Source organism: Talpa occidentalis, unplaced genomic scaffold, assembly GCF_014898055.3.
Source record: "Talpa occidentalis isolate TD23 unplaced genomic scaffold, MPIMG_talOcc4v2.1 talOcc4.12, whole genome shotgun sequence".
Lineage (NCBI taxonomy): Eukaryota > Metazoa > Chordata > Mammalia > Eulipotyphla > Talpidae > Talpa > Talpa occidentalis.
The window spans coordinates 83,644,969-83,656,377 of record NW_023601212.1 but is presented as its reverse complement, the minus strand read 5'-3'; the positions used below and the strand labels follow the sequence as shown (position 1 = coordinate 83,656,377).

Below are 11,409 nucleotides of genomic sequence, written 5' to 3'. Positions count from 1 at the left end.
CCCGCCGCCGGTGAGCGCCGGGCGGGGAAGGGTTAAGCCCACCGAGCTCGCCGCGGCCTAGAGCGGCGGCGGCGGTGTCGGCGGCGGGGGCCGGGGCGCGGGGGCGCGGCGGGCGGCGGGCGGGGGACAGGATGCAGATGCCGGGGGGACTTCCTGTGCCGGCCCCCGCCGCCCCCGCCCCCGGCCCGGTCCGCTGCCCGCACGGACGCACGGCCGGCCGGACGCACGCTCGGGCGGGCGGGCGAGCGATCCAGGACCCCGGTCCGGCCGCGGCGCCCGCCCCCCGCCCGCGCGCCCCGGCCCGGGCCCCGGCCGCCCGCCCGCTCCGGGCACCTGTGGCCGCCGGCGGACCCCGGCCGGACCCGGGCTGAGCGACACCGCGGGCGCCAGCCCCCGCCGACCGCAGACCCGGCGACCCCGCCCGGGGCCGCCCCCTGGACATGGTCCCGCTCGGCCAGCCCCGAGCCCGGCGCTGACTCCGGCTTCGCCTGCTCCCGCGCCCTGCACCGCAGCGCCCGCCGGGGCGCAGCAACTTCTGCTCTTGGTCCCCGCACTGCCCCTTCTTTTGGGCCAGGGCGACCGCCGCAGCCCTCACAGCGCAGACCCTCCCGAGTGCCCAGAAAGGCCTCCGGCTGGCCCTGCGCCTCCCCAACTACTGCTGGATGGAGGCGCCCCAGGAAGGAGCCGGCTGAACGCCTCGGCCTTCACCTTCCAGCCCGTGCTGACCACACCTCCCCTAGTGCGGAGGCTGCCCTGAGGAGCAGGAAATGCTGTACCAGGTAAGGCCCAGTGGGTCTGGGAGCTGCGCAAGCCAGGAACGTCTCTTGAGAGGTTTTGGGCTGGATTTTGAAAGGCTAGAGGGAGCTGGACTCATCCTGTTAGGAGGAGCGGAGGACTGGTTGTGGGGACACCTCTGCAGGGGCCCGGGGTGGACAGGCGCAGGAGGGAGGGGGGGTCCTTCCAGCCTTATGAGCGCCAGAGACAGAGCTGCTTCCTGGGTTGTGGTGCCTTGGAATCCTGCATTCCCAAGGAGCTGAGGTGGCACCTGGACTCACCTTGCCTGGACCCAACAGTGTGCTGGTAGTCTGGCGGGCTGGACAAACCCACCCCTCCCCCTGCCCAGAGTAGTCTGGGAGGCAAGAGACCAGGGAGGTGGACTTATTTGTCAGTATCTTTAAGGAGGCAGAAGAAGCGTGATATGAACAAGCTCCTTAAATATTTGCCCCCCAGCGACTGCAGCTCCCATTCTAGTGAGGGTCTCTGGCCCACAGCCATCTCTCAGCGAGGAGCAGCTGTACAGGCTGTGGCATGGGGCTAAATGTGGGGTCATGAATGTGGGCACCATCTGTGTCCTGGGACGTGGGTTCAGGGAGCTGGCCTTACTGTTCCCTTCCCAGCTGTGGCACTGTGGCAGCAGGGGTGGAGCTGCCACCCTGGAGGACCCTAGGCAGAGGGAGCAGGCTCTGGGCAGTCAGTGCCTTGGGGCTGGGGGACTCGCAGCACTCCCACCTATCTGGACAGCCACCTTCCTTCCTCTCAGCACAGCTGGCCACTCAGGATCTCGGTGTGACTGCCAGGATGGAACTGGGGCCAGCAACGCAGACCTTCGTGCTGGAGCTTCGGTGTCTTGAAGATGGGGGCCCAGGGCCTGATACCCTCTCAGGTGAGGGGCTGGGGTGGGTGATCAGCTCCTAAGCCAGGTCCCCAGGGAGGATCCTTTGATGGAGTCCCAGGCCAGGCACAGCAAAGAAGGACTTGGAGGGTGGCAGACAACTTGCTGTCTGGAAGGGCACTCATCTGGCTATTTCTGGTGTGGAAGGCAGGCTGGGCCCCCCAAAACAGCCAACTTCAGCAGCCTCAACTGTCCTCCCACCTGTCCCTGCCTTAGAACTTCAGTGCCCAGATGGAACCCAAGGGCTACGGAGCTCAGTGCTCCACCCACCCTCATGCATTGGCCCTGAGGGTCTCTGACTTTATCCACTTTTCCTCTACCTCTGCTTCCATCCATCTTTCTCCCTTTTTGCAAAGGGGCAAATGTAGTCCTATAGAACATTCTAAAACACCCCCTCTCTCTTTGGGACCCACACTATGGTGGGTCTCACTCATGGGAGCTGTGTTTCCCATCTGTGCTTTCAGGGTGCTGAGTGAGGGGCTGAAACAGTCAAGCAGAGCATGAAAAGGAGAAAGGAAACTGGAGGGCCGGGATGGGGATGTGTGAACTTGTAAATTTCACTGACTAAAATTTTGTGGGGATATACATCACAGGTGACATTTAATGATACATTTATTAAAACATTATTATTAAAAATACTGAAATTGCTGCAGGAAGTCAGGAGTGGCTAGGTGATCGAACAGGGCTAGAAATGAGAGGATGCCCACACACAGATGTGTAACGTGTCCCTGCCACTCCCAGAGGTGACTGGGGAAAAAAGTGTGTCTGAGACCTAGACCAATTGGCTGTACAGGTTTTCATGGCAGTCGTCACCCACCACCTGAATACTCCCAGCTGGCATGAGTGTGTAGGAAACATGTATTCACTGATCCATTAGCCTAAGAAAAGGTTCTTAAGACTAGTTTCCTATAAAGAAATTATTTATGAGACATTTCTTGGTTTTATTAAATCAATGTATTCCTGGAAAAGAGGCCGAAAGCAAATTTTATAAATCAGACCACTACTATTTTCCATTACAAAACTGAAAAAATCATGCCACATAAAACAGGTGTTGAAATCAGTCTTGGAAATTGAGAAAGTCTCTTAGGATCAATCACACATATAAAGAATTAGGATTTCCTGAGAATACAATAGTAACACTTAAAATGGGAATCTGCGTGTGTGGATAGTGTGTGGAAAGTGAAAGGTAGGAATGGAACAGTTCCTTTTTGTAGGGCTTACTCTATGCCTTGCCTAATACTGGGGCTGGACATTGTTCCTCCTTATTCTCCCAACATCCCTAAAAACTATTTATCTCCCTTTGCAGATGGGGAAACTGGAGTTAAATAATGTTGACTTGAGGCTGCAAGTTAATCCTCTCCATTACAGAATACTTCAAAAATACCTCCAGTCTTTAGGTTGTTTTAAATGAAGCTGATTGTATCCTTGGTATTTCCAAATCATTTGTTAGTTTGCCAACTAATTCTGAACCTACATGGAGAGGGATTTTTTCAAACATCTGCCAGGTCCCAGGGAGTATGGCAGTACCTTTCCTGTTTTAAACTGGCATTTTGGGTATCATTAAGTTGTTTCACAGACAGCGACAGCTTAGAGGCTGCAGGAGGTTGGGCAGTTGCTAACTGGTGGAGTTGAGGTGCACCAAAACCTTGCATTCTCTTTGACACTTTGGTAGCTTTTAGAAACTGCTATGGAAATGATTCTAGGTAGCTTTACAGAAATTTTTCACTATTTACAGAGAAGGCTAGTTTCATTTATTTAAAGTATGACCTGAATTGAGGTCAGAGTTCAGCATGGGCTTGCAGCTTAGCCTTTGGAATGGCTGGTTTGCTGATTTCCACTGGATGGTTCCCACTAAGTACAGGGACTGATCAGGAAATGTGTCAGGCACCTATGCCAAGATCCAAGCATGAGGTCTGTGTGTGGAGGAAAGCCTGAGGAGTGACTGGAAACTGGGGTCCTGAGTGCTATGACTAGCAGTCCTTTGGGCACATTTGTAAGCCAGCCCCACACCTCTCAGTATTTCCATTTTCACCATGCTGCCACTGTCTCGAGTCAGTGCTTTGGGTCCCTGATGGGAGCTCAGTAGTATACCATAGTGTGACTGCACTTGGAACAGGGTGAGGGGGGAAGTCTGGATTAGAGAGCTGCATGTAGATCTTTCTCTCCTGGTTCCTTGCCATTTCCAAAACAGGTGGCAGTGGTGGGAATGAGAGTCAGGAGGAAGAAGAGGCTCAAGAGAGGAGCAGCAGCCCACCACAGCCAGCAATCTCAACCCCCAAAGTGGCCAGTGACACTACCAAGGAAGCACAGCTGGGACAGCAGGAGTTGCGAATGCAGGAACAGCAGCCAGAGCTGTACCAACAACCACAGCAGGAGCAGCTGCAACAGCAGCAGCCACAAAACCAGCTAGTAGAACATCGCCCAGAATTGCTGCAGCAGCAAGATGGGCAAGAAAAGCTACTTCCACAACAACAGGAGCTACAGGAAAATCAACAGCCCCTACAACAAATGCAATCAAAATCACAACCTCAGCTGATGCAACAGCAGGAACAGTTACAACCACAGCAGCAATTGCAGCAGCAGAAACTGTTGCAGCAGGAGCAATTACAGGAGAAACAGCTTCAGCCACAACAGCTGCAGCAAGAACAGTTACAGCAGCAACAGTTACAAAAACAGCAGCTATTACAACAACAAGAACAATTAAAGCAGCAGCTGCATCAGGAACAGATACAGAAACAGCAGGAACAGTTACAGGAGCAGCAGCTGCAGCAGCTACAACAGGAACAACTACAGCAAGAACAGTTACAGCAGCAGCAGCTACAGCAAGAACAGCTACAACAAAAGCAGCTACAGCAGGAACAGCTACAGCAGGAACAGTTACAGCAGCTGCAGCAGGAACAGTTGCAGCAGCAGCAGCTGCAGCAGGAACAGCTGCAGCAGCAGCAGCTGCAGCAGGAACAGCTGCAGCAGCAGCTACAGCAGGAACAGTTACAGCAAGCACAGTTACAGCAGCAGCAGCTACAGCAGGAACAGTTACAGCAAGCACAGTTACAGCAGCAGCAGCTACAGCAGGAACAGCAGCTACAACAGGCACAGTTACAGCAGCAACAGCAGCAAGAACAGCTACAGCAGCAACAGCAACAGAAGGATCAGTCACAGCAGCAGCAGCAGCAACAACAGGAACAGTTGCAGCAACTGTTGCGGCAACAGCAACAAGAACAATTACAGCAGCATCTGCAGCAAGAACAGTTACAGCAGCAGCAACTATTGCAACAACAGCAGCAAGAACAGTTACAGCAGCAGCTGTTGCAGCAGCAACAGTTACAGCAGCAGCAGCTGTTGCAGCAGGAGCAGTTACAGCAGCAGCTGTTGCAGCAGCAACAGTTACAACAGCAGCAGCTCTTGCAGCAGCAGCAGGAACAGTTACAGCAGCAGCTGTTGCAGCAGCAACAGTTACAGCAGCAACAGCTATTGCAGCAACAGCAAGAAAAGTTGCAACAGCAGCAGCCAGAGGAGGAGGAAGAGGTGGAGCTGGAGCTCATGCCAGTGGATATGGGGTCAGAGCAGGAACTGGAGCAGCAGCGGCTGGCGCTGGAGCGGCAACAGGAGCTAGAGAGACAACAGGAGCAGCGGCAGCTCCAGCTCAAACTTCAGGAGGAACTGCAGCAGCTGGAACAGCAGTTGGAGCAGCAGCAGCAGCAGCTGGAGCAGCAGCAGCTGGAGCAGCAAGAGGTGCAGCTGGAGCTGACCCCGGTGGAGCTGGGGGCCCAGCAGCAGGAGGTGCAACTGGAGCTCACCCCTGTGCAGCCCGAACTGCAGCTGGAGCTCGTGCCCGCCTCAGGAGGTGACGGGGCCTCGGTACCCGGGGCTCCGGCCACTGTTGTGGTGGCCCCACCGGGCTACGTGGTGGTGCAGGAGCTCATGGTGCTCCCAGCCGTGACCACGCCTGCGGTGATGGCCATCCCAGGCCCCGCGGGCAGCGCGGCCCTGACGCCGGCCCGGCAGCGGCGGCGGCGACGTGCCCGGGACCGACCGACCATCTGTGGGGAGTGTGGCAAGGGCTTCAGCCGCAGCACGGACCTGGTGCGGCACCAGGCCACGCACACGGGCGAGCGGCCGCACCGCTGCAGCGAGTGTGGCAAAGGCTTCTCCCAGCACTCCAACCTGGTGACGCACCAGCGCATCCACACGGGCGAGAAGCCCTACGCCTGCTCCTACTGCTCCAAGCGCTTCAGCGAGAGCTCGGCGCTCGTGCAGCACCAGCGCACGCACACCGGCGAGCGGCCCTACGCCTGCGGCGACTGCGGCAAGCGCTTCAGCGTCTCCTCCAACCTGCTGCGCCACCGGCGCACGCACTCGGGCGAGCGGCCCTACGTCTGCGAGGACTGCGGCGAGCGCTTCCGCCACAAGGTGCAGATCCGCCGCCACGAGCGCCAGCTGCACGGCGCCGGCCGCTCCCGGGGCCTGGGGCTGCTCCGCAGCACGCGCTCCGCCGGCGGGCCCCCGCGCGCCGAGCAGGCCCCGTGACCCAGGGCACTGAGCGGGGCAGAGCGCTGCCTCAGGGGAGACCTGCTAGGGAGGATGTCTGGACCCCATTCCGAGGTCTCTCCAGACACCCTGGAATGCCGCTGGAAAAGACTTCCAGCCTCCTCCCGGAGGAACCGGGAACCCCAAATTCCCCGTGGGAGCGCTTCGCGGAGGAAAGCCGGCGTGGCTGCAGCAGCACATCCCTTGCACGGGCGCTAGAAACACTAGAAACGGCACGTGGTGAGAATCTGGTTCTGGAGGCCGCGGGTGACAGGGCAGTCACCGCTTTCCCCGGGAAAACTGGACTCACTAGAAACTGAGAACCACAGAAGAAGACTGTGCTGACAGATGTGCTATACTGACAAGCAGTAGCATCTGGCACGGATCAAGCACCAGCCAGGGAATCAAATATATGTGGTAAGACACACATCGAAAGGATTTGATCCTGGTGAAAATTATTTCAAGGAAATAAATTTATCTGCACTATGGAGAAAACTGATCAAGGCATTAAATTGTCCTCAGTGGCATTTGCCTTGAAAATACTTTCTAGGATGAAAATTCATCAGGATGGATGCTATCCTGATTAAATATTTGTGTTCATAAACACAGATCAGTTTCCATGGGTCAATGTGCAAATGCTTCTGCTCTGCGTGGAAGGTACAACCTTCCCTCCAGGGCAGTCCCGGCACCCCCAACGTCTGAGGTAGGCGCTGGATCTCTTGGCTGCCACGGTCCTTGTCCACAGCGGCCCCTTAAAGGTCCTCTTGAATGGAAGCCTGTGGCTGAAGCGGAGGGCATTTGGGGAGTGTTCGCCTTGGTTGGAAGGAGTGGCTCCTGAAAGAGTTGCCTGGCCGGGTCCTGCCCTCTCTGGGCTCCACCAGCTCAAGACTTCTCAGATTGCCCAGGGGCCAGGCTCTGGGGCTGGAGTCTTAAAACCCAAGGGCAGGATTCTGGGCCATGCCAGGCAGGGGCTGGCCTGAGCAGACCTTCCTCACTGCAGGGGGTCAGAGGGAGAATGCTGGGGTTGGGAGCAACAGAAATGCTCTTTTTACCACGTTTACAGAATCGCCTGGGGGTCCTTAAGAGCAGCAGCCATCCCTGAGGCCCATGGTGACACAGGGCACTAGAGGAGGCTGCCTGCCATCTCTGGTCCCCAAATGCTTCCTGCTCCAGCCTCCCCACGTGTGGCTGCTAACACCCTGCCCTCCCTGGTCCTCCTTTACTAACACAGCCTGCTACCTTGTATCAGTGTGTTGGTAAGTGGGAAACTAAAAATGAAAAAATAAATTAAAATGAAGAAATACATGGTTCTGTGTTTTCTCCTCTGGGTTTTGTGGGACTTCATTTCTATGGAATGTTTTCCTGGTTGCTCTACACACGAGGGACTGATTTTCAGGCCCCTGTCCAGGGCTCCTCCACCCCAGGCCCTTCATCCCAGCTTCAGGCCCTTGGCCCTCTGGGAGAGGTGGGGGCCATAGCACGGAAGTCGAGGAGGCCAGTTTGGGCATCTCCTAAGCACAAGCTTAGGGGCAGTTTGGCCCAACAGCACACTGGAGTTCTGTGATGGTGGTTCGTGGGCCCTGGTCGGATGGTCACTTGGAGGAAGTCATGGGCATGGGGGACCCTCCCAGCCCTGAGAGGCCTTGATTCTAAGATCCAATCAGCCAGATGTTCTCAGATTCCTGTTTACCAACCATTCTTGTGTCCTTCTGTCCTATGTGGAGGGCACTGGGGCTGCTGGAGCCCCTGACCACTTGTGCAGAGACCTGGGTGCCCAATGATTGCCTCCCCCATGGTGGCTCTCGGCCCTTGAGAGAATGCTTTGGGAGGAACCTGCAAGCCAAGTTCTTCTGCTTGGGGGCTTGACATCCAGACAGCTCAACGGCTTCAATCACACCCTAGAGTGTGCTTGCAAGAGCCCTTTGAAGCACCCTCTGCAGGTTTTACTTGAGACTGCATTGTTCCTTTTTTTTTTTTTTTAAAGATTTATTTATTTATGTATACAAGAACTGGGGTACAACCAGAGTTGTGGGGAGGGGGTGAGAGATTCACCAGAGTCAGAGTGGGTAACAGAACAGGCAGATTGACTGAAATACACTGCTGAGGGGAGCAGCGGGCAAGACAGGAGAGGTCTGCTGCGCCATGTGCGTAGCTCCCTGGCTGGGGATTGAATTCGTGCTGCAGTGGCTGCAGACAGCTTCATAGATTGCGTCTTAACCCCTTGCTCCACCAGGGAGTTCCCCTGCATCGTTCCTTTTTGTCCCACTTCCCTTTCTCTGATAGCCCCCAGAGCATGGCCTTAATATATCACTGAAACGTAAATCCCGGTTTCAAGGTCTGCTTGGAATCCTGCCCTAAGGATGGTGCTGGCAGTGATCTTAGGAAGTGTATTTTGGGTTTGGACATCTGGCCTCTTTACAGGGTCCCCTTGGAGGTGGCGAGTTGTGACTTCTGGCTGTTGTATTGATGGCCAGGATGAGATACCACCAGGTGAGAAGAGATACCCCAGCTCCTGCAGTACCTTAAAGCACTTGAGATATGTGGGAGCAATGGTTACTACAAGGTCTGTGGAATTAGTTGGTGTTGCTGAACAGTTAATGTCATGATGGGGGGAAATGAGACATTCTGACCCACTGTTAAAGCAAGAGGGACCTCCGTGCAGAGGTCACATGCCAATATTAAGACCAGGCATAGAGTTTGATGCAAGAACCGTAGGACTTCAGAGAAGGCTGCACTATGCCCATGTCAGGGCCTGATGTGGAAGGAGTGGGTACTTCTGACTTGGATTGGGGGTATTTGAGCAATGGACAGTAAGTGCTCACTTGATGTCATTGAAAGTTTCTTGAAAACTGACTGTATGTGAAATGACATAATGAAACCAGTTACCAAAGATTAACTGATATCAAGTTAAGTTGCTATGGCTATTTCTGGTCACAAAAACCACTAAATGTCTAAAGATTCCAAACACTTCCAATATTCAACAGTCATTTGTATTCATTCAACAGTCATTTGTATTCATTCATTTTCCAACCCACTTATTCTAGGCCAGGGCCAGAGTCTCTACTTGAGCTCAGGGGTCAAGGCAGGACCTACCCTTGACAAGATGCTTTTCCATCACAGAGCACATCACACACCCACACTCCAATGGGGACCTCGAATGCACATTTTTGGAGATGTGGGAGGAGACCAGAGTCCCTGAGGGAAACCCAGGCAGACATGGGGAGAATGTGCATACTCCACCCAGACAGTGGCCCCGGCCAGGAGCCCATTATTTTTTCTCAACTTTATAACAGAACACCATTATTCATGGACCTGCTGTACTTAAGAATACCTCCGACCCTCTGGGCCTGCAGAAGTGATCTAATTCCCCTTACTAAAAATATCAGCTATGACCCCCAAAGACCATGCAGAGATCTAATTGAGCAGATGTCTTTCAAGACCACCACTCACTCTCCTGCAATCTGCTCCCACCTTGCCAGTCACCGGTCCTGTGACAGGGTCACAGCCCTGGCCAAACGGGGCCAGCGCAGTTTCTGCTAAGGGAGGGGCAGGAGTCTTTGCCAAAGGAGTGGCAAGTCCTGGCTGATATGCACAGGCAGGAACAGGAGTGCATGCCCAGGAGTGGATCTGGAGGGTGAGTGGCTTGCATGGGTGGGAAATGGGCAAGGAAAGGGAGACTTTATAGCTCCAGAGGGGCTCCCCTGTGTCCCACCATGTCATGCTCTGGCAGTGGCACCTGGAATCAGTCCTAATGCTCTGTGGAGAAACTTGGGCATGACCATGGCCCACATTAAATGAGCTGGAGTCTTCAGGAATGCCTTGGTAGAGTACTGAATTTTGGAGGAAACAGTCAGTTTTATCCTAAAGAACCTGTTACTCTTAGAAGAGCCCAAAAGGCACTCCCTCCACTAAGGAGATAGAATTTGCTGGTGAGGGGGCACTGACCTCACTGTGCTGCTCAGTAGAGGCTGTTTTCCGTAGCTGGGGCTGACATTATCGGCGCTGTCATGGAGATGGACTCTCTTATGTCAGTGCAGTGGCTGATGTGGCACTTAACATCAGGAAAGGTGGACACATTACAGAAATGTGCAGTAAGGTTGGAATGGCCCCAGAAGGCCCAGACCTGAGGGCGTCTATGGTGACAGCTCTCAGACCATGGTGTTTCCAGGGGCAAAATAAGTGGGCAGCCAACTCAGGTATTGCTTGACTTTATTTCTCCAATCCCCTCAAAAAAAGGCCAAGTGGTGACTTTCAATGCAACGTTGGCTTCCCTGATAGAAAGTCATGATTGCAGGGCCTCCCTGGTGGTGTAAGGGGTTAAGACTCAGCACAATGAAGCTATCCACAGCCACTGTAGCATGAGTTTGATTCTCAGTGGCCAGGGAGCTGACCCACACAGGGCAGCAGACCTCTCCTGTCTCTCCCGCTGCTCCCCTCAGCAGTGTATTTCAGTCAGTCTGCCTGTTCTGTTTCCCACTCTGTCTCTGGTGAATCCTCTCACCCCCCGCACCTCTGGCCTGTACCCAAGCTCTGATTACAAGCTTGGAATTTTCAACCCCACTTCCCCCACCCTAACTTCTCCGGAGAAGGGAGAGGGGCTGGGAGTAGAGTTAATAATTAATCATGCCTGTATGAGGAAGCCTCCATAAAATCCCAATCACAGAGCCATGGAGCACCAGGCTGGTGAACTGATTCTCAGTGTTGGGGGACATACCCCCAACCCCATAGGGACAGAAGCTCCTGTGCTTGGGACCCTCCCTGACCTCTTCCCCAGGTTTGCTCATCGGTGTCTTTACCGTATCCTTGAATAAATTGGAAATCAGTTGTAAGCCATGCTAGCAAGAGAACTGAACCAGAGAAGGGGCCCAACTGGACCCTCCCATCTACTGCCAGCTGATCAGAAGGACAGGTGATGACATCGCCTGTGTGTGGTGGGGGGCAGGCTGGGTAGATAGTATCAGGATCAAGGCAGATTGTAAGAAACTCAGCTGGTGTCAGAGAACGGCTTGGGGCGGGGGACACCCTCCATGCATTTGGTGACAGGAAGTGAATTTTTCCGCAGAGGTTGAGGAAACACATGGTAGGGAAGAACTGGGGTTTTTCCTGACATGAAGGAAAAACTGAGCTTTCTCTTTTATAGCAGGTGAAGGTCTTGTCTTGGGGATGGTGAGTGAGAGGTAGAGAGCCCAAATTTGTTCAGGTACAGACAG

The 11,409-nt window shown here is 54.5% G+C and overlaps 1 protein-coding gene across 2 annotated transcripts; it reads left to right on the top strand.

Annotated features, from left to right (window-relative positions):
• The first annotated feature begins 455 nt into the window (after positions 1 to 455).
• Positions 456 to 8,158, top strand: ZNF853 (zinc finger protein 853). 2 transcript variants are annotated; one of them, XM_054693686.1, is made up of 3 exons: positions 456 to 779; positions 1,546 to 1,663; positions 3,864 to 8,158. In XM_054693686.1, exons 1-3 carry the CDS (start codon positions 768 to 770, stop codon positions 6,197 to 6,199), a joined length of 2,466 nt encoding a protein of 821 aa, XP_054549661.1. In that variant the 5' UTR covers positions 456 to 767; the 3' UTR covers positions 6,200 to 8,158. The 2 variants fall into 2 exon arrangements, with proteins under 2 accessions (XP_054549661.1, XP_054549662.1); XM_054693687.1 differs by having other exon boundaries at positions 1,541 to 1,663.
• Positions 8,159 to 11,409: the final 3,251 nt, after the last annotated feature.